Source organism: Aptenodytes forsteri, unplaced genomic scaffold (assembly GCF_000699145.1).
Source record: "Aptenodytes forsteri isolate BGI_AS27 unplaced genomic scaffold, ASM69914v1 Scaffold292, whole genome shotgun sequence".
NCBI classification, from domain to species: domain Eukaryota; kingdom Metazoa; phylum Chordata; class Aves; order Sphenisciformes; family Spheniscidae; genus Aptenodytes; species Aptenodytes forsteri.
Window position 1 is genome coordinate 385,226 of NW_008795435.1, and position 23,039 is coordinate 408,264.

The 23,039-nt window shown below is 38.6% G+C and overlaps 1 protein-coding gene across 1 annotated transcript in view; it reads right to left on the reverse strand.

Moving 5' to 3' along the window:
• VWDE (von Willebrand factor D and EGF domains) overlaps positions 1–18,029 on the reverse strand; it is a 35,004-nt gene extending 16,975 nt beyond the window's left edge. Inside the window, exons 1-12 of the mRNA XM_019472526.1 lie at positions 17,856–18,029; positions 14,772–15,003; positions 12,683–12,748; positions 11,723–11,982; positions 10,134–10,223; positions 8,627–8,771; positions 7,727–7,941; positions 7,333–7,406; positions 5,034–5,307; positions 3,414–3,622; positions 1,979–2,964; positions 605–741 (exon numbers count right to left, since the gene is read on the reverse strand). Coding sequence (XP_019328071.1) covers positions 605–741; positions 1,979–2,964; positions 3,414–3,622; positions 5,034–5,307; positions 7,333–7,406; positions 7,727–7,941; positions 8,627–8,771; positions 10,134–10,223; positions 11,723–11,982; positions 12,683–12,748; positions 14,772–15,003; positions 17,856–17,900 — 2,733 coding nt within the window. The 5' untranslated portion in view covers positions 17,901–18,029. The remainder of the gene's footprint in view (positions 1–604; positions 742–1,978; positions 2,965–3,413; positions 3,623–5,033; positions 5,308–7,332; positions 7,407–7,726; positions 7,942–8,626; positions 8,772–10,133; positions 10,224–11,722; positions 11,983–12,682; positions 12,749–14,771; positions 15,004–17,855) is intronic.
• Between the last annotated feature and the right edge of the window lie 5,010 nt (positions 18,030–23,039).

A 23,039-nucleotide genomic window follows, 5' to 3' on the forward strand; every position in this document is an offset into this window, starting at 1 on the left:
AACAACAGTCTCTCTATACAGATTCCTCTTAGTTTACAGTGCAACATTTTTAATCTCCTGTTCAAACCTGGGGTATAGAGCTGACATGTATCATTAAATAGCTGTGGTATTCTACCCCAGGGAAATGGACAACACATCAAAAATGCCTCTCTCTTTTCATAACAGATTTATTATGTTTATAAAAGGGCTATTTCAAGCATTAGATTTGAGACAGAAATCTAGTAATGTCTTTAAACTTGCTGTCCTTTTTCAAAGAAGTGGTACTTCAATTCCTCTCCATAAGCACTTAAAAAACCCGAACAACGATGTACTGGTTGTTACTAATAGGGCTGCCCTTGCCCTTTTCTGATGGATAGCTGCCGTATGCTGTTATCTCCCTCTTGGCTGCTGAACGTTCCCATTATGTTTTGTATGTCTCTTATCATGGAGGAAATGGCAATCTTGCAAAGACTTGAGTGTCCGCTGCAAAGTGCTGAGTGCCTTTGCTTTTAGCTTCTACTAAAGCCTTGGGTTGTACCCACATCAATGAATAATATGTTAGACATTTTTTCCCTCGTTCTCCGAGAAGTTTAAAATGTAATTGTTACTATTCAGGGAGACCTACCTGTAATTTGATAATTTCACATTTCAGAGTCAATGACTCCCTGAAGCCATGTCCGAAAGCTCTCACTGATGTGCAGTCATACTGTCGAATATCACACAGCCCAGCATTCTCCAGCTCTGTAATTTCTGGAGCCTGGTCTTCGAAGTAGAGATTAGACAATGAATGTCAGTATATTGACTCATTCGTATGCATTTACATTAAGCAATGTTTATTTCTCTATCCAACTAAGAAAACTATGTAAACTGGACCCAGGTGAAGAAAGGCAAAACAGAAACATTTTTTATTGTTAAAATGAATCTTAACTTTAAAGCTAGGCTTTTGTCTTCTCTTGGAACTTGAATATTATGAAGCAGAGAAAATATTAATCTAATAACAAACACTTGTGAATGTGTTTTGCTTTCTCATCTGTGGTTCTTTACATCACACTTGCAGAATAAAATCTAAATGAAACTCAGGCCCTAGTAATAGGAACGGGAAAGGTTACAGTTATGCAATAATTTATAATGGGAATATTGTGTTTAAAGGCATTTATAATGGGAATTTTTTGTTTAAAGGCTGAACAAAAACATCTCAGGTGGAAGTTATTTCAGGAAAAAAACTGACAAAGATTGGAACACTCAAAAATAGTTTTTATGAAGCGAAACCAGTTTATTTGACTTCAAGAGGAATAAAATACTTCTTTTTATTATTCTCTGACCTTTCTCTATTTGCTTTTAAATAGGTTGCTAAAACAAAACCACCATTGCCAAACAAAATATTAACAGGTTTTGTTTTGAAAGGGTTTTGACTTTTCTAGTACTTTTCACATTTTTCCAGTGTACCTGCTTAACTGAATTTTTAGGGAATGTCTTATTTACTGAAAAAAACCCCAACCCTGTCCAGCTCTATTTGCTGTAGCTTTTTTTCTTTGCCATCAATTCTGCTCCCACTACATCTAACAGTTAGCTTACGGAGATGTAACATCACCAAAGAGAAAAACATCCCACTTACAGTTAATAAACAGGATCACATAGACTATAAAAAATTAGGGAATGGATGGATGTGGCAGATCTTCCCTGAAGAAGACAGCGTGTGGAAACATTGCTAATCTCTTGGGGCAATACTCTGGATTGCAAACTCACCGAGTGGCAAATTTTTAAAATCTGACATACCAGAAACTAAGCCCATGTTTTGCCCTTCGGAAACAAGAAGGCTGAATAGAAAATAACTATGGCTGTATTAAACTGGAACTAAATTGCTGGATAGCGAACAGGGCCACTGTAGGGAACCCTTGTCAGCGTACAAAAGCAGGAGAGAAAGGCAGCAAAATAAATGTATGTTGCACAAACATTGAGAACGTTATTTAAGTAAATCTTATTTTTTCCCCCCACTTACCAGACAGTATGCTGCAGTCATATGAGCTGTAGCCTTGAAAACATGCACAGCCCCATTCTGTACATTCCCCATTACCACTGCAGAGACTGGGACACTTTAATGCAATAAGCAGGCTCTCAACCAACCCTTCAAGTTCCTGTCGGCTGTAATTTCTTTCTTCTAAAACTCTTTTCTCACATTCATTCTCTAGAAGAGCTAAGGAAGCTTCTGCCCAACCGAGGTCATCTTTCAGCAGCAAATCTTTAACACACATACTGATCGCATGCTCTATTCGCTGGCCAAGAAGGCCACCACAAGATCTTCCTATACTGGAATTAGCTATTGCCTGCTGGCATAGTAACAAAGCGCTAGACTCGGTGAGGCCAGAAGGTGTGGGCCAAGAAGGAAGAAACTTCTGGTCTGTGTCAGTGGCGTGGTCCTCTGGGAAAAAATAACTATATCCCGCTAAGTCTGTTTGGCTAAGACTTTGGAATAGAAATACTGGATGGTATTCATAATAATTTTGGCGCTTCCCCCTACTTGTAACAGATTGACTTTTGTGAAGATGACTACTGTAACGGTGAGAATTTCTTCTGGCGTCTGAGCTTGAAGTTCCTTCTCTTTCTACGCCAGTATTTCCCACTGAGGTTGGAGAGACACGTGTGTTTAGTAGTGATGTTCTGTGAAGTTTGGTTTGATTATCCTCCCTCTGCAGAAGTGTAGAAGAATCCATTTCAAGTGCAGACGAACGTTTCTTTAAGCCTCTGACAAGATCAACAGGACCGAGATACTCAGCAGTGACATCCAGTCCTGGTATCAAAGAAAGAAATCTACCATTTGCACCTTCTTTACAAGACAGAGGAAGTTCTGACTGAGAAACTGTCTCTAGTTTATTCATGGATCGATATAGTCCAGCATCTTCAAGTGCGCAGTCACAGAAGACTATTTTTCTAGAAGATGTTAAAGAAGCGGGTGTCTTGTCAAACAAGCTATCTCCTGGTGAAATTCTAGAGAAGAAAGAAAAAGCTAAAACTGTATCTGAACTATTTTCATTGTTTTAGTAAAGTATTAACATTTGTTTTGCTTTTTGTTGTTTCATACTTCTACAGCATAGATCACAGAATCTGCAGCATACAGCTATATTTAAAGACCAGTTAAAATCACAAAACCATGAGAGTAACTTATAATACAAGAATTGAGAAGAGTGCATATTTTCTGTATATTTTGATACGTTGTTCAAAACCTACTCAAACTAATCTTACATCATACAACTAATTTGGCACTTCAGTTTCAATTTTCTCTGAAATCAATTATGGAATGTAATGATGGCATTCTAACATTAACTTAAAAACTTAGGAAGATTATTTTTTTATTATTTTGACAAGTTTTTAAGAGTGTGAAGGAAAGGTTGAACCAAAAGTGATGACATTTGATTGAAACAGAAGTAATTTGTTACCTCCATTCCTTAATAAAAGAAAAAGGAACACTAGCATGGTTTGGGATTTCCACCCCACTTGCAGTGTGATAGTCATTCTCTGCACTTCCGTCAAAGGTGCCACAGAGTCCCACTGTATGTCTGTAATCTGAACTGGGTGCCCTAAGTGTTATGCTCATTCCCCATTCACTCACATCAGCACGAACGAAAGCTCCAGAAGAAAACAGAACCTAAAAAGAGATTGATGATATCACCATGAGAAACATGATTTTTATTTTACCTAATAAAACCAGGTATGTTTGTTGTCAAGGAACAATTGGAAAAGGCCAGGCACATAAAGACATCCCATTAAATTCTTGCTTTATTCTGGATCAGAAAAATTTTATTATTTCTTCTTCTCGTGAAGCCCTGTAAATAAAAACCCTATACATCTCAACCTTAGCAGGCAGATAGATGGTGCACTATAGGTCCATAAACTTCATCCATCATTAGCAGGTATATTGTGGAAGGTCGGTGACTGCAAAGCCACAGAGAATCAAAGATCAGCTGGGCTGCTCACTCTTCACATGCTAGCATATGGAAATGGATGATTCTGGTAATACGAATAGACTCTTTGGCAGCACCTTTCTCAACCTTCTTTTTGTCAGCTACATGATTCCCTGTGTTAGCAGCTTAATATAGAGTCACTTTCTGCCTGCAAAGCTGATCCTAAATGTTCTAGATAAACAGTAAATATTTGAGACTATTCTGAGCTAATTTTAGGCAACTTTACAATCTCTTGAAAGAAATACTAGAAGTCTCAAGAACAAAATCCACTGCAAGTTTAAATGCTGTTTCTATTATTAACTTGCTGTACAAATCTGAGCAGGTAATTTAATTTTTCTGGTTCCTCAGTATCCTTTTAATTTCTCTATTGCCTAATGTCGTCTTAGTATTTCATATCTGAGGTCTTCAAATGAAGTGCTTCAGATAAAAGTTTAAATATTTAAAGTAGTCTTATACCAATAGCCAAACCCAAGTTGAAAAGGCATATCTGTTTTTATGGCTTGCCTTCCAGACCAACAGAACGACTAAAGAGCAGTTGAGGGCTTCATTTTTACACTCTGCTTCATTTGAAGTTCAGTGGAGTCCTACAGCAATTCTATCTACAAAAGAAAAGCTACAGGAAATTATAAAAGCAAACGCGAATGTTTTATCTGAGGGCCACATTCTCTAGAGAAACCATCTACACTTCTAATTCTGTGGATGTCATTTGGCATATTTAATTATCTGCATGCACAGCCTTCCGACATGACACTGGCATGAGCAAAACAGAGCACGTAGAGATCTCATTTTGGAACATGAGGGCTGCTAAATAAGTGCATATTGAATCTGAAAACTGCGCCTTCCACACAAGGGTTGTATACTGTGATTGACAAAATGATTCCAGAAAGGTATGCATGTTGACACATCCTTGTTTTTGAGGACAACATCCTTCACTTACAAGCAAAGCACTGGCCAAAGGACTACGATTGTAAAATAAACTTTATGCTATTGCTTAGTTGTAGAAAATAAAACGTTTTAGTTCTGAAGTTGGTGTGAATTGGTAAAAATAATTGCCGAGATAACCATTACATCCGCAAGCAATTATTTACTACTTACTGTTACTTTTCTTCCTAGGTAGGATTCAGTGATTCTGACATTGTTTCCTGTTGTGTCTCTATTTATTACAGATAAGTGTGGCTGTGACTCATGTAGCTGACCACTGCACATGTCAAACGCAATTATATCACTTCCTTCTTTGGCAACAAAGCCACAGTTACAGGATGCTGGGTAGTGAAGACTTCCACAGTCCCACTGGCGAACATGAACTTCAAAATCTCGAGACGTACTCTTATAGAGAACAAATGTTCCCGTTTTAAAATTGTCGTAGAGTCTGGAATCAAAAGAATAGTGCGTGATATCACTTTGGTTATAAAATAACTGTACCACCACATGTCAGCAACTTTATCTTAAAACTGATTGCTAATATTTGGTGAACTTTGATACTGCAACTCATTTTCCTGCATCAGAAAAACCAAACAGTACAGCCCACAAACCCACACACAACTTTGTTCTGAACAAACACCATCATATCTTCCTCTGTGCAGCTCTAAATCAAAAAAATTAAACCTGTTTTACATCAGAAAAATAAGGAATAAAAGAAGGATCACAAGTGGAGCATATGTAGACAATGGTTGTGAATGGAAACATAGCTATGAAGCCACTGCCATTCTCTGAAGTTTTTTTTTAACAGTGCTTATGACAGGGAAATGGAGGCTACTTCTCAACCTTTGTGTTTCTACATCAGTACACCTATGCAGCAAGAGCAATAAGATGCGGAACAGTGTGCATGTGGGGGACAGCTGCTGAAAACTGCATAAGTACCCTTGACAAAATGATTTAGAAAGTCACGTACTTTTAAAAAGGTCTGCTTTATTGAGATTGAGATGGGGAGTGCTTATTCCCAGAGATCTGAAAATTATTTAAGATGAAAACCATAAATAGCGACTTCCTTTTTTTTCCTTAGGGTTAGCCATCTGTTCCCTGAAGCAAGGTTAAAATAGCCAATTTAATGATTCAGTGGTGAGAAGGGAAAAAAAGAAAAAAAAAAGAAAAGAAAATAAAAGAAAGAAAAAACCCCAAACTTCTGCTGCAAGTTTAACAGCCTCTTGGCTATAAATGGCATTTGACAGTTAATTGCAGAACGGTGATTTGCTTTGTGTATAATGTGCCAGCAGACAAACTACAGATGGCTACCCTACTAGGACTGCACAGGATTACCCGTGGTTCAGTAAGGACAGTTACTCTTCTATTTGTTTCCTCAATTTGTAAAATAAAGTAGCAACAGACTTTATTCTTAAAAAGAAAGTTCTTTCCCCATAGCATCATGCTTCCAGCCAGACCGTATCACAATAAAACATTGATTCATAAGAAAGCTTGATCACAATGCATCGATGATGGTTGAAATGCCCAGTGAAGCCATCCCCATAATTTCCACTGAAGGAGGAACTGCAAGATCAGGATAACCCCAGTGACTTTATTATTATTATTACTAGTCACAGTGCTATCAGAGAAGCAATTACAACTTGTCTTTTCCCTTCCGTTATCAAGTTCACAAGAAGAGTGGGGTTGTGGGCTGAACATCCTTATTTGGAGGCAACATATCCTCTTCTTCTCACCCTGCCACTGGAAGAAATGTTCTGCTGAGCAGAGAATATAAAAGCCCCAGGTGTGTAACCTGTGTTTGTTTTGACACCTTCCATGAATTAGAAACACTTTGAAAGACAGAAGCATACCAAAAACATGCCAGCTGTGGCCAAGGAAGCTGTCTTCACTTTAGAAAGGTCAGTGATGTGCAAGTGACAGCAGTGAGTAAATCGCTTTCAATGACATTAACTCAGCACAATGTTACACAGACAGCGGATAGCTTCTAGCAACTTGATCCCTACAAGGATTCAGATACTGACACCCAGAAATAGGTAAACTAGGCTGTAGATGGGAAACACCTTTGCGTTAAAACAGTTTTGCCTAATCAATCATTTTATCATTGTTCATATTTAATAACATTTCTATATTTCATAGTCAACAGACTGGACAGCAACCACTCCTCTCTTGGCATACTCCTCTAAAAAGGAAAACAGTCCATTTGCTTCACTCTTTTGCCACAACCCCAAAACTTGCGTTTAGAAATACAAGTATTACAAACGTCATCATGACTGGCAAGCTTTTACTAACTAAAGCACGTTTATCCTTATTGTCCAAGAAAGAATGTAAAATACAAATTGCAGTTGTAGAAAACTACAGCTAACTTGTATCACCAGCACAGATTTTAAATAAATAAATACACCACCACCCCCCAAAAAACACCCACAGAATATCTCAACACACTTAAAATTAAGAGCAGCAATCCAGTGATTACCTTCCATCAAATGTAATTATATGAGGGTCAGTAAATGAGTAGCAGTAGGCAGTGGGTAGATCCTTTACTGTAATCTTCAAAACAAAGAAGCACATAGTAAGCCGTGTCAGATTAGGCAATAAACAGACTCAGGCACATTATTTATCTTATGATACTAGTTTACATTCTAATAAATATATTATACTTTTAATCAATCTGAGTAGTTATATCAATATTAAAATGTAAAAAAGTTAATTCAAATGAAAATGCAGCATTTCAATGAAAATAAAACAATGGAAAATTGACCACTTAGAAATCTTGGTGTGAGTCAGCAAGTCACAACTGAAAGAGAAGCTTCATTAACATCAGCCACATTTCTGGCCAGTTTACAGAGCTTAACATGAAGATTTTCAACCTGTGTGCTTTCTGGAACATAGCCATTCCACAGGAAATTCTCACTGGATATAGGTTCGACTGCAATTCTGGTAATTCTGTCTCCATCCTGCATAAAGTCTGTCACAGCAGTGAAATAAATTACAGCTTGACTACAGATTCCGTTATTGCAGGGTTTCTGGAGAAGATCCACATGACAAGAAGAAAGAGCCAAGTTTAAACCTAACTGCTCTTTACCTGTTTTAATGAAAACACATCATTAGTGAGTTTTCCTCTATATAAGTCACATTTTGTATACTACTGTTAATATAGATACTAACTTATTTACAAACATTTTCATATATCAAAATAATTACACATTTTTCTTGGGTTCGGTCATGCAAAACCCCCTCTCTACATCTTCATACACACACCCAAGGAAATGGTTTTGAATTTTCCAGTTCGATAGACAAATGGAAATCATGATAGGCTTGCTAATGTGACATTAAAATGGTTGTCTGCATAGGCAAGGCTCCTCCTGGGGTTCACAGGACTTGTGCTTGAGAAAATACTACAGAAACTAGTAATAATAGTAAAAAATGAGGACTTCACGACTGCATATACAATACTTGCAACACAACAGGTCAACAAAATGAACTGAATTATAAACTTTGCAAGTATTACGGTGTTCTGTCTATTCAAGTTAAAGAATATGGCTCCGGCATCCATGGCTGCCAAAAACACCTGCTAACTTCAACAAGTAATGGATTATGGACACATTCTTCCACACTTTCAGCAGCAGTATATACAGCCTGTAAATGTTTTAACATTTTAGAAAGTATTTTACAACGTAACAGCTTCTCCAAGGAAGGAGACCAGCGGGAATATTTAGAAAAACACATTAAACATACAAAATGCAACAAAAAATCAGGATAATACTTACCCTCATCAACAGTATTTAATGTTAGTGAGATTTTGCAGTCACTTTCAAGCTGGCTAAACTCAGGACAAGGAATAGGAATGCTACTTTCTATTGCCAGTCTGTATTCCTTCCCATCTTCTGATATATCGTACGTTTCTGGATGTATCTAGCACAGAAGAAATTGTACTTAAAATGCAAACTTTGTGAGTAAACTACAGCACTGTTTACTAACCAGCTAGGAGTACAGTATAAAAAAAAAACCTAAAGAGATGGAATAGCACGGTGCATGGCCTGCTCCACTTGATCAGGCTTATTTAGATGGTCTGAAGAGCAGCGGGATACTGGGGAGAAGATGAGGACACAGCAGCAAGAGTCTTGAAGAGGTGGGAGTAAGGGGCAAGGATAAGGAAACGGCAAGAGTAAAGGCTAGCTAGAAAGGTAAGGAATTAGGAAACCACATTAACACCACAAAAATGTATTCTCTGTGTACCTTCTGGAAGCTAAAATACAAACAGTTTGGTGTATTGTCTGGGGGGAAGAGAGGGGGAAGCTACCTACAGGCAACAATGTCCCAGAAGAATTTGGAAGCACCGTATTTCTCCTGGGATTCCTCTCCATAAACTTACAACACAGCTCACTACAGATGCATAATAAAAAATGCAACTAGAGATCAGTAACAGAGGCTTACAACTGAGTGTTGTACATTGGATGAAATCCCGAATGCAGCCTCACAGGAAAACAAAAATAATGCATTCACACTTTGCAGTTTGCACTACAGACTTGCACTTAACATGAGATAAATCTGGGCCCTGATCCTGCACAAACATAAGCTCAGGCTTAACTGAAGGGCAAACCCTTAAGTCAACAGGACTATTCCCAACATGTAATGACATGCAGTACGTCTTTCTGGGATTGGGGTCCCATTCCTGGCCAGCAAATGGGTCCCTGAAGCTATATCCACAGTAGGAACTAAAATGATTTTGGAGCTTGGCCTCTGACCAAGTGGCACGGCACAGCTCACGTCCCAGGTTCCCTCTCTAAGCCCAGACCAGGTTGGCCTCACTCTTCCCCTACCCCCATGGCCAGCTGGGAAGAGGCCCTGGCCTAGGCTATCTCATGAGCCATGCACTGGGAGAGCCTGTTGGCGTAGGCCAAAATCATGCCAGAAAAGGCATCAGCAGTTAAACATAATGGACAACAGTGTGCCAGGGCTCAGGCTCAGGTTTTACCCTCCTAGTTTACAAATACAGGGTCAGAGTCGACTCTAGCTGCTGGAAATCAAGGCTTTCACTACGTGTGCGAGTTGCCGATTGAGCCTTCCTGCACCTTGAGTACATGGGGAGCACAGAAACAACTTTGACTCTTCTGCTTTTTGACAAATTTGAGTTCACTACAGCCAACAACATGCTCTATTAATTCACAATTAATACATTTTGAGTGCCTTCTAGTCAGAGGACTGACTGCTGTAGCAATACTCACAAAGATTCCTACTACGATAAAGTAAAACATTATTATCTTTCAAAATTACCTTAACGCCAGCAAAAAATTCCTTGCTCTCAACAGAAGAGCTTTGTATATCCAGCTTCTCCATGACAAAAGCAGAACTGCTACAGTAGACCTGCAGGGCAAAACCAGCAAAATAGAATATATTCTTAGTACGAAGTGGTCACATGAAGACAAAACCCAGCCACCGTGGGTCAGTTTGACGGATTCATCACGCCCAGTCTTCTGTTTGCACCAGAAGTTACCGATTGCCAGTGGTGCTTAAGAAAAACATAGAAACAGATCGAGCAACCTAAGACCTTTTCCTGGCATATTCCACCAGCGGTGCAGAGACTTCTCGAACTAAAGGCCGCATGCAAACCATCATGTTTAACAAGCACCTAAGTCTCCACAGATTTAACAAATCCCTTCTGGAGCATTTCAGCTCCCCATAACATCTTGTGGAAATGCAGGCTATACTTTATTATATGTTATTTACTTCTTTTTGTCTGTTTCACATTTTTTGCCTTTTAATTTTGTTGAGTGCCCATTAAATCTTAGATTATGCAAAGCAACCATCCCCTCCACCTCCTCTTCTTACTATACTTTTTTCTTGGTGTTAAGGGCCTGGATAATCTTTTTCAAGCTGAAGAAGTTACTGTCATTTCCCTCCACTGAACCAGTTCCATGCTACTAGACACTACAGTTTTGCATTTTTTGTTTATTTTGCTGTATCCCTTTTGAGATGTGTTGACCACACATGCAGTATTTCAGATCCTGAGAAAACCAAGGATCCATAGCAGCAGCAGGTAATTTATGACTGTGCCTTTCCTTTTGACTGTCACTGAGTTAACAGTGTCAGGCAACTATTCACAAAGTCCCCAAAGGATTTTTGGGGATTAGCAATTGCTACTGTTGTCCATAAGCCGTCAAAGCAGCCTGGCTTTGGCTTGAACACACATGCACACCAACCACATGCTTTTTTGTTTTTTATTTGGGCGAGGAAAAATTAACCTGTATTTTGGTATATACAGGTAGAAAGCTTACTGATTTTCCAATGCTTAAGCTTCTCAAAGTTACCATGAGAGCCTAGGTCTTGATTCTGCTACCATGGAAGGTAACGCAGGAACTCCCACTGCTTTTGATGGCAGAGATTAAACCATTTAAATCCGATCCTAGAGACAAAACTATCAAGCAGCAGCTCATTATTGATTCAGAGCAAAGAAATCTATCTAATGAATCAACAACACAGCTTCTCACAAGCTCTGGCTCTTACAGCCTCTCACTTAGATGCAGTTGCGTCCAAAAACCCTCTTAATTTACAGTATCAAACAAAATCACAGTAGAGGGTGAAGAAGATGCAACTTTAATAAACATTTATCTCCAGGAGGCACACCATACTGTACTGAGACAGACAGTCTCAAAACCTTAACGGCAGTGATAATTACTGATATATTCTGTGGTATTTCCACATTCATATGGGCACTGTTGGTGTAAACAACAACTAGAGGCAGTATGCTTCTGCCAAGAAAAATTATACAGCAAGGTGCTGGAACTCTGTCTCTAACAACTGTTAGTGTCTACTGAGCCATATTTACAAAGATACAAAGAGATTATAATTATGTTTTAACATACTCTGTCTCCAAGTCTGACGTTTATCCCATCTAGTTCTAGAAGTGAGAACGCATGAACTGCTGTTTCATGTTTCAGTTCTTCTTTGATACCTTCAGGAGAAAGTCTTGACCAAGTTACAATGAATCCGATTGAGCTGTTCGCAAAAGGAACGCCAAAGGTACACCTTAGGTAAACACTGCCTTTGATCAACTCTGCTACAACTTCAGGAATGGCTGGCAGTGGTGGTGACACAGATGGAGATGATGAAGGAGCCAGGTTACCTAGTCAAACAGAAGTGTGGTTTGTGCTTTTTACTCTGTGCAAAAACAGCATCGGGTGAAGTGACATTGACATATGTTTTGCCAATTAATATACTAATAATATTTACCTTTTTTCATATGTAGAAATATTACATAATTGCTTAGAGAATCAGAGAAAATGTATATATTCCTTTTATTAATTATTAAAAGGAGAAAAAAACCTCTTTATTAGCCTTTGATTATATTCTAGCCAATAGGAAGGTGCTGAAGAGGGGGCAAAAAACCCCAAAACAAGGGCATAAAATACAATTAATTATTTTACCAGACAGGAGAGAGCAACATGCAAAGGAATTTGCCTGACAGAAGAATTTTTTCTCTACTTAAGGGGGGGGGGGGGGGGGGGGGGGTCAATTAATTATTACCAGACAGGAGAGAGCAACATGCAAAGGAATTTGCCTGACAGAAGAATATTTTCTCTCTATAAGGGGGGGGGGGGGGGGGGGGGGGTGGGGATTTTGGTACTTATTCTGACATTATGCTGAGAAAGTATTTTTGTAATCCAAGGTCTGAAATTGCCTCCAAACTACTCATTTTGCAACAGACCGAGCAATACTGTTGATAACATGAACACGTTTTTATTCAAGACAGAATATGACTAAATGTTGACGTTATTGGGTCATAGATGCACAGAAAATCTTGAAAATCAGAACAAAATACTCACTGCTACAGACGCCTTGAATTTCCATTCCCTCAGGATCACAGGTCTGTGGCTTTGCATCTGAAACAACTATAAATTGTTCTTAAATTGTATATTCACACACATACAGAGTAGGTACACCAACGCTCTTAAATTATTGCCCTATGTTAAAAATACACCAAGTATCACAAGACACTAACTGAAGTGTAAATTAGCAGAACAGAAGCAATCTTGTAATCTGATCCATATCCAATTATGGTAGCAGTCAGTACAAAGCCTTGTGTTGGAAATCACAAGTAGATTGGCTACACCTAGGAGAAAGGGTACAGAATATTCTACCACCTCTACATCTTTTACTGCAGATGTACCCAGCCAATACTTACAGATGTTGTTAGTGAATAAAAAGGAATTAAACTATTCTCTTGAATATAAATTTTGTCTCCCCAAAGCCACATCTGAATGCTTATTCATTAACTGTAACCCTGGACAGCCAAATTCAGTGCAGACCTGCTTTGAAAAAAATCACGTTTCCTACAGGGGCCTAAGAAAAAGTGCTTGTGCACTTGTTTGAATGTTATAAAAAAGGAAAGTGGAACTTTGATTAAACATGAAAATACCAGTGCTTTTGTAACAGGAGTAGAAAGAGGTTACTCATGCCACTCAAACTAAGTCAAAAGGGCAGCAGCAACACTGAAAACCCCATCCACCAAAAAGAATGAAGAGCAGATTTTGATGTTCCACGCTTCAGTGATATGTTTGTTTCCTCAGCATGTAGAGGAGAGACTCTTTGAAAATTTGCATCAAGTGTTTACAGCTATCAAGTGTTAAAGAGAAAACACAGTAGACATGGTAACCTAGATACAAAAAGCAGCACAAGAATACAATGCACTTCACATGAAAACATCATCTTAAAAGAGTGCTTTTAAACTCCAAATGTGTTTCAGGTTTACAGTATTCAGCAGAGCCAAACCAGAGTTATGTTTCTTGACTACTTTGTTTTGAGGCAGTAAAAATTTGCTAGCTCGCTGCCTATGGTTTTTATATTCTCTTTCCTCTTCATAAGCCATCATCCAAAGTAAATGCAAAGTCCTATAGTGCAGGAGTTCTTCATTGGTTCAGTCACTTGCATGCTGAAATGTCCCATTTCTGGCATTTTTTTTCTGTCAATAAACCCTTGGAGAATGCCTTAACAATTGGACCTAAAGGTATAATGATGGGCCAATAAGGCACCAGAAAACCCACTGATAGTTTTGCTATCAAGCTTTTGAAAGCAGTCAGTAATACAGAGTATGACTTAGAGCAATATCGTATATGATGCATAAAAATATTGCTAGTATTTTCACAACAGTGTGTTATACGAGCTAATAAGAATTTCCTACTACACTAATTTGTCACTGTTTCACAGTATTTATAACTGTAAGGATTTAACCATACCTTCCTTAAGTTATCTAAAACATCTGGCATGAATAATGAAATACTGAAGTTTTGAGCTACGAACACCAACACACTTTTGCAGCGCAAGGGTCCAAGACAACGTGAGACATTGCAAAAGGACTCCAGTTCTTTCTCATAGTACTAATAAAGTATGTATCAGTAGAGCATTTCTGTGTTGAATTTTCTTCTAGCAACAACGTGTATACTCTCCAGAAAGATGATAAAAGAGTTACAGTAAGAAAAATATTCCTAACAACGCTAAACAATAATTGATATAAATACAGTTTGGTCAAGTTCTTAAACAAAATTTACTCTGACACATAATCCTATGCATAGTCAGTAATGGGTGTTTGCAGAGTATGAGTGCCATTGTAGGTACTCTGCATTTTGCCTTCTGGATGTGTCTTATATCCCCACCTCATTATATGGAAAATTTCAATTCTTAAGTTTCTGGGCTTTGAACAATACTTGAGTGCTAAATGTAAGTTAAAAAGGGTTGGTGTGAACCCACCTTAACATACCAAATCATTTTCTATCATATCAATATTAAAAGTAAGGCTTGCAAGAAATTTCAGCACGTGTAACTATTTCCAGGCATTTCTGCTCAGCCAAATATCAGAGAAACACACTTACTCATAAACACACACACTTAGTTGAGTTAGAGCATGCATTTTCTCACCTTCTGCACAATACCCCATGCATCCTTGGGTGGGCTGCAGTAAGTAAACAAAGAAATCTCCACAGTTCCTCACGCTGACAGGGATTCGGAAAAGACAGCAGTCTTTTGAAGTACTGAAGAAAAACTGCCATGTAGCACAAGCTGTTAACTGTTTGATCTCACCGGGTCGAGGCATGGATTCTGACTCCCTCAGAGACAACCAGACAGGGGCTTGAGTACCACAGTGATTCATCTTCAGCACCAGAGAAAAACATCAGAAAATGGTTAATGCTAAATCAAACTGTTGCTGTGCTTTAATGAGGTACATACATATTCAATTAATTTCCTGCATGAGCTTTTAGCAAAGTTTAGACAGTGTAATTGAGGGCTTGCTTACTTTCCTCCTCAAGGTTGAATACAAATACACACAAGAGACTTAAGTCCTTCTTTGAGCCTAATGAATGTGTGTTTCTAAAGACAGGCTATAATTTAGTGCCTGAAGAACATAACCAGGAGCCACACCTGAGTGTTTTGGCCAAAAAAGCTAACAGTTGTGTTATGGCTTAGTGAGTTACCCTACAGTAACTGACTGCGTGCATGCCATCAGAGCACAGCAAATACAGGGTAGAACATGCATACACTGAATATCAACTAAAGGTGCTAAAGCTGGCAGGCTTTATCTGCCCTTTGCCATGGACTGAAGGCTCAGCTCACCTCCTGGATTTCTTCTAAGAGATGTGGCCAGCTGATACAAGGTTACTGACTTGCAGCCCTAGCCAAAAATGCAAGACACCTGATAAGCCCTGTCTGCCTTTCAATTCCCCACCTTTAGAAATAGATATGCTTGTAGCATCCCCCTTGCTCCACGCCCTGTAACAACCACAGTGACTTTGTAGCAACCCTAAATCCTTTGGTGTTTACAAAGCAGTGGGCTTCTCGAGGTCTGTGGTTCAGATGCTGATTCAACAGGTGATTTGAGAGGGCTGTTGTTCTCTCTCTCGCAAACAAAAGCCTTGTTCAGTGCTTTTCCTCAAGGAGTGAGAAGTGTGCCCTCACCCCTCACCATTGTGGCTATGTGAGGTCTTCAGGTCAAGGAAGCTGCCATGCAGGTCACAGCTTAACAGTAGTACCAATCATGGTAACCGAAGCGTTAAGCCTGATTTAGCTGACACCAGAGTTTACTAGTGGAATACAGAAAAATGAATCCCAAGAACAGGAGACAAAGGAGGAATCTGGTTCATGGGTTACCAGAATGAGTTAAAGATCACCTCCTGTCTTTCATGTGCTGCAGAAAGCAAACTGAAGAGAAACACCTAGAAGGACACAGTGTGTTAAAGCCAGCGTTTGGAAAATATTTACATGAAAACTATAAATCTGAAATTGTGAGATTTTGAGAACCTCTTCTCTTTCATACATCGCCTCAAGTATTCCTTTCTTTGACCTGATAGTGAAACAAGGTCTCAGATCATCTTGTCTTTAGACCTCTTGGTCTAAAGACTACTGCAGACTCATTGAGCAATCACTCATCTCAAAAGTACACTTTTCTTTCTTAATCTAGAACATCTGAGCCCACCATCAATCCATCAGACAGACAGAATTAATGAGAAGTAGAAATGGGATGGATTGTTTAACAGTCTGAATCTTTGACGAGGATTAAATATAGCTATAATAAAAGTTCTCCTAATGGGAAAGAAAGGAGGAAACTTCCCAAACGAGACATCCGTTTTAGTTTGGTTTTAATGTTTTGACTTTGAGATTTCAAAATAAATGTCTTGTTTTTGTCAACAGATGCAAAGAAGCAGATGTCAATGCATAAATTTCATTTCCTGAATAAGTTTTGAATCAATCTCTTTCCAACTGTAATTATCTGGACTCCTCTGTATTAAGATGGTAGCCTATTTTTACCAAATATTTACTAAGCACTGAGAACTTTGGTCAGATTCCTAAAACTTCCCTAGATGATCTGAGCGGGTATCTTGCTAGTCTAACCTCTGTTCTGAAAAACACATTGTTTTTTGCCCTGGTCTATCATGCTGGTTCTTTGCATAAAAGTATCCATTTTGAGAAAATACAACTAGTTAATTAATTTGTTTGTATTAAATCTAACGGAAAGAAAGTCCTTCAGGAATCATACTTGTTGCTAGTTTTTTGCAGTATAAAAGCCTGGATAACAGTAGCTTCTGCAACACAGCCCTCTGAGTCCCTGAGTCAGCCGCACATTAAAGGTACTTCAGTGGCTTTATACTGCTGTAAAGATTTAATAATAAATAAATAAATAAATAAAAATAAGAGGGGCTGCTATAAACTCAATTTTATTAGTGTGTTTTAACTGTTTTGTATTCCTTTAAAAGTGTTTCTTTGTTGGGTTTTTCTTTTTTTTTTTTTTACGTGACTGTGACCAGTCAATTTCAATTCATTAGAAAAATCACGGGCAGAATATTCTAATGACATTTTTATTGTTTTTAAACAGAGAAATGTTTAAAATAGGAAACTACAAAGATATATCTCCTTAGAATATAACAGAGATGTTGGTACGCTCCAAAATAAAGCATTACAAGTCTAAAGTATTAAATATTCCAAGTAATTATTGAGTCTTAGAGGACTTGCAGATGACAAGGCAACCAATCTTCAGTTAGCTCTGTTAGTTCAAGTCATTTTCGGAGTAATCTCTTCCCTCTAACGTGATCACTTTAAAAGCTTCACAATTACTGGATTCATGTGGCTGCAAGTCTTCATACTGCTTTCACACGGCCTTCCTAACAGGCTGACCATCGCATAGTTGCAGCTCTACAACATGATATCCCTGCTACGCTGCCGCTGAAAAGATCTTCTTCAGCAGCGAGTACAAATGACAGTTTTTGAGTGCTCTAAAAGGGATGTAATTCATCATCCTCTGCTATTGCCCATTCAGTGTAAAATTTTCAACGCTTAAGACTTAATTGTCCAGTTAACACATTTTAATATACTCAAGTATTTAGAGAGAATAGGTACTCTGTATTCCTACACATCAGTCTCCATAACCGTATTCTTTTTTTATACCTATCCTACTGAAAAATTCTTAAGAAAAATATGTATTTCTCATAATCAAATGAGTTGTAACAATACCTCCACGCACTTGGTCGGCATCTCAGCAGGCTTATCAAAAATCATAAAGCGATACCATCCTGGTGTTAGGGAATGGTCACATATTAAATCCTGAATAGCTGATTGCTGGAGGTGGGATGAATCAAAATCAACGCTTCGGTAAGGGCTCTGCAGGATCTGATGTCCACCAGGAGAGCATTCAAGAACTGTGGAGCAAGAGTATTTCGAGTATCAAAATGGAATGCCTAACAAGTATGTTAGAAAAGATGTTAAGTACTTTTAACGGGAAAATATGGATATATTGCAATATGATGTGAAGCTATTTTTACTGAAAAACATACTGAAGTCTTAGTAACAACAACAAACAGGTACGTTAGCATTCTAAAATTTAATAGAATTCCTCATGTGGTAACTCTCCCTTCTTTAAGTGGACAATAAATGCAAGTTAATAACCACATTAGGCATTTACCCTAGATGTAGAAACAGTGGAAAGGAATATGTTTATACTTTCTCTCCAGGTTTTGACTTTCTGGTACCACTGACGTTTATGAAACCTAACAACCTGAATAAAAATGAGGTGTCAGATATATGAGAGGATCAAAATCTTACCTCAAGAGGAGTAAGGATTATCCAAAGGTGTTTTGTAAATAGGCTACCACTTTACAGGGTTCCTATGCATGAAGTGAAGAATTCCCTCAAATGGATGAGAGGTAGTTGCATACAGTTTGCAGGTATACATGCAGATCATCGCAAAAGTGTGTATGGAAATGGGTAGATACTTAGTTACACATTTTAAGTCAATTTGCATGACTGACATGCTAAATTTTAATAAAGTAAATATAACTGACAAACATTTTTCTGAACATCTAAATGACCTCGTGGCCTCAAAAAAAAAAAATCTCAAAATTACTGATAGGTAAAATGAAGGATCAGAATCTGAAGAAGTCTTTACGACAGTTTTTTTTAAAAATGCAGACTCATTCAGAAATAAAGCAGAATGCCAGAATTTCTGAGTCTGAGCTGAGTTGACTCCTGTCAAAGACAGTGACAATAAAAGTTCTGGCTAATGGCATATTTGCATGCAACGTACCGATCGGCCATTCTTGCTCAGGAATGTGCTTGGGAAGTGAAAGTAGGGGAAAATAAATTAAGAGAATGTTTACAAATAAATAACATTTAAAATACACCTATCTATCTACCTTGCTTTTAAAAATGGATACCAACCGATGCTGACTGTGAATGGAATTTCAGGTTATATTGAATGACACAGTTAATCTTAATTCTTGCCTCTACTATGCTACTAATGAATTAAAAAAAATGCAGCTGTAAGCAAAGCTCTATAATCTTACATTTTGAATATTAATACTCTGATCTTCAGTTTTCGCTCCCAGGTTTTTCTGTATTTGTCCCATGTTTTGCATGGTGCAATTGTGTCACTGATTACAAACATATTTTGGTTCAAATCATGCAACAATGCACTATCTACCACATTTTTCACGTCATTGTCCAGATAACCACAATTATAAAACAGTTGCAAAATCAGGTAATTCCCCTCCTTTAAACGGGGAAGACGCCCCAGTGAAAGAACAGCCTTCATCTCTTTCAAGCACAGCATGAGAATCTCATAGTCTTTCAAAGACTGAAGATTTAATCTGATATGGCTTTAGGCTACCCAGGCAGGTAACAATAGCTTTATCTTCTATCCTCTAAGGGCAGATGGAAGTCAATGTGATTGACTGTGCCACCACTGTGCTTCTGAGTTGCTTGTAGTAGCCTGTAGGCTATTCGTGTCCATACAAGTTGACCTTACTGAGAATTTATCCTTCGTTGGAATTTGAAGAAAAGCCCCTGAAGAATCACAGGTCAGTCATGTGTGTTATTGAAATGTTTTCCAAGCAAGCTACAGCACAAGCGGTTTACGAAGCATGGTGAAAGTTTCTTCCTGTCTTCTATTTTTTATTGGAATTCTCCCTTTCATACAGCACCCTCATTAGTTTTCTTTCCTGTAACTGAATCACTCCTGGAACAATTAATATCTGTTACCTTTTCCATTAATAAATCAAGCTAGACATGAGACAAGTCTTTATTTTCTTTTCCTCCACAGTTTAATTAGATCATCGTTTGATAGATCTTGAAAACAGCTGACTGTACTCACTTGTAATAGGGTTATAAATCCTACTAAAGATCAAATTATACGTTTCTTATTATTATGCACATCACTTTAAAATGTCACCCAGCTCTTCATGTATTCTGTCTTCCTTTTTAGAAGTATGCTAATATTTCCATAGTTATTGCTTGGAAATCTCATGTTGCGTAACACTGGTTGATATTTTTTTTTTTTCTTTCCCTTACCTATTCCACGAAACAACTGAAAATAACTGCCATCACCACTAATACAAATTAAAATATTTTATTACACATCTGAGTGTAACTAATGTGCTGTCTAACTCCAGCAACAGCAGAAACAAATAAAACTATCATATTTATGGACACATACACAAGAAATGAATGGAGTGTTCTCCGTGAAAAAGTTACCCCTGCAGACCAGATCTGCTCAAATCACAGGCATTTAAGAGGGGAGCTGGCTAAATTTTCCACTGAAATCATGATTTCCTTATTCAGGATGAATAAAAAAAATGATTTTGATATAAGCATTCTTTCAAAATTGATTCTCAGAATGACGAATACCAATTTTGCTGTAATGCTCCAGAAAAGCTTTGCCTGTGTCTAACACCAGCAATTTTCAGCCCAATGAGTCAAGTCTGACAAAATAATGAGGAACTGAGAACAGGGTCTGATAACTTGAAAGTGCTAAGGAAGCTTACCTACAGGGCAAGCTTACCTCCCAGCTCGGCCTAGTATGGGAGGAACATTAAAGTATGGGGAGATGCTACTGTTGACTTGACTTTGCCCACAATCACAAAATATTCTGACATGTTCTGACACAAAATGGAAAACTCATGTTAGTTTTAACAGAATTTATCATTTAAGCATGATAATTCTTGATGGAAATCTTTCCACATATATGGGAATATTCTTTTTAATTATTTCTTTTTGGATCTTTAAATGTATTAGTGATTTAATAACTTTAATTTTAAATATTCACTTTAGAATAATGAAATTCTAATTATAAAATACACAAATGAATACTTGAGAATTTAGACCATTAAATTCGGCCTCCTTTGTAGATTGTGCACCATTGGCTTAATTTAACCTAGCGGAGACACGTGCGATAGGCTATGAGGAGAGACCTATTTCTCGGGAGTCAAACTCTCCCATTTTGTTTGCAGGTCCAGATACTACATAGTCTGCTGAAAAAGCAATCTGTCTTGGGAAAATATGCAGCTGTTTCCCTAGAAGTTGAGTTTACTTATCATATTCTGTGCTTCTTTCCACAAACACCCTATATACTGTATATGGCTCTCTACTGTTCTTTAACTGAGGTCTCTGCATGCCAGGAAGAATTTGATTCCATATTTGCTTTTTCCTGACTGTCTTCAGGATTAATACAGTGAGCTTTGCCTGGATCCATCCCAGACCTACTTGGTCCTGCCAGATACGGAGAAATGTGACCCTACGCTGGAAAAGAATCCAACTCTTGCAACATCTTAAACACAAGGATAGCACTGCGCTGGCGGATGGGCCTTTCGGGAGAGATAAAGACGAAATCTCTGCCAGCACATTGGGGTTTGTACCATGACTGCCACAAACGGGGTCAGGTAATAGGTACTCTGAACACCACACGTTAACCAAAAGTCAAAGAGGTTCTTGAAATCAACACAGGAGCTCATTTTCCACAAAGAGATATTTAAGTGGCTCCCGATGACTGCCTCTGAGGCACTTGGGTGGAAAAAGAGTTCCACAAAGGAAGGACTTTCCAATTCGCCGTTCACATCTCTGTTCCAATCCATGTGCAGAGAGGGGCCGATGATTCTCCACCTGTCCATAATGTTTCCAGCATTATGGAGCAGTCAGGGACTGAGGACTGCTGGGTGCAAACCAGAGTAGAGACGGGAAAAGGAGCCACTCGCGGAGTACAGGCAGGCAAGGGCAGAGCGGCAGGACTGGCAACTCAGTTCCTCAGGTACGAATAGCTTATCAGTTTATACCTCCTGCTGTCCAAAGGCCAGGATCTGGCAAATGACTACAGATAAACAAGTAGGGCCATTAGTAAGTGCCCACTCTGATCCTGAATGTACTTTGTCTCACATCTACTGACTGCAAAGGATGCAGCATATCAACATCCCAAGGCAGAACTTCGAACTAGGACTGCATTTAACAAAAGCGCTCAGGTGTATTTGGGGATTTAAACTCTTCCAAAACGCTAAAATAGAAAGAAGTTCACTTTTTGGAAGAAGTTATCCTGAAATAATTATTTAGGGTAACCCTTTTAAAGCGAAATATAAAAGTGACTGTAACTATGTACCTAAAAGGTACCATTTGCTTGGATGAGGCATATAAAAGAACATGATCACAAATGCCGTAGCAATGACAGTATCGCAATGCAATAGAACAGGAATATGAATACTCCTGTACACGGAAAAACGAAGAAAACAGAATCAACACGCACACGTTACTACATCTTTATAAATAACCTTATTTGAATGGGTGCTAAAACACTTTTCAACCACTCATGTCCACACCCTAAGGGGTGCTTTGTAAAGGTAGTAGAGAGTTGCATAACCTTTAAAAAGATGTAAAATATATGGTTATAGAATATTTCCTAGTAGTTCCCAATATAATACGCTATTGTATCTACTCTTTATGTGGATTTTCTCTCAGAAATCTGAAACAATACAGATACGGTTTTTGCACAGGTTCTGCAAAGCATTTTGCAGGGGTCCCAGGTAAGGGTGTGCCCGTGCACCGCCTGTGCTCCAGCACACAGGGAAAAGGGAGCAAAAGGAAGGGAGAGCGGGAGAATCAACACTCCTGGTCTTCGGCTTTCACTTGGCAGGTTTCTCCTGCAGGTGCACGGTGACAATGACAATTTCTATTTCGTCAGTTCATAAAGTTAAGCCTCTTCCAGTGAAACTAGTTACGTGTAACTATCGGGCTGGAAAACAAGCGATGTGCGGGCGCAGGGGAAGGACCTGACCCGAGCGCTCCCTGGGACCGGACAAGGAGTCCGCTCCCTTGCCAGGGGGCTACTTCAGCACCTGGCGGGGTTGCGGGCAGGCGCAGCCCTCCCTGCGCTGCGGCGTC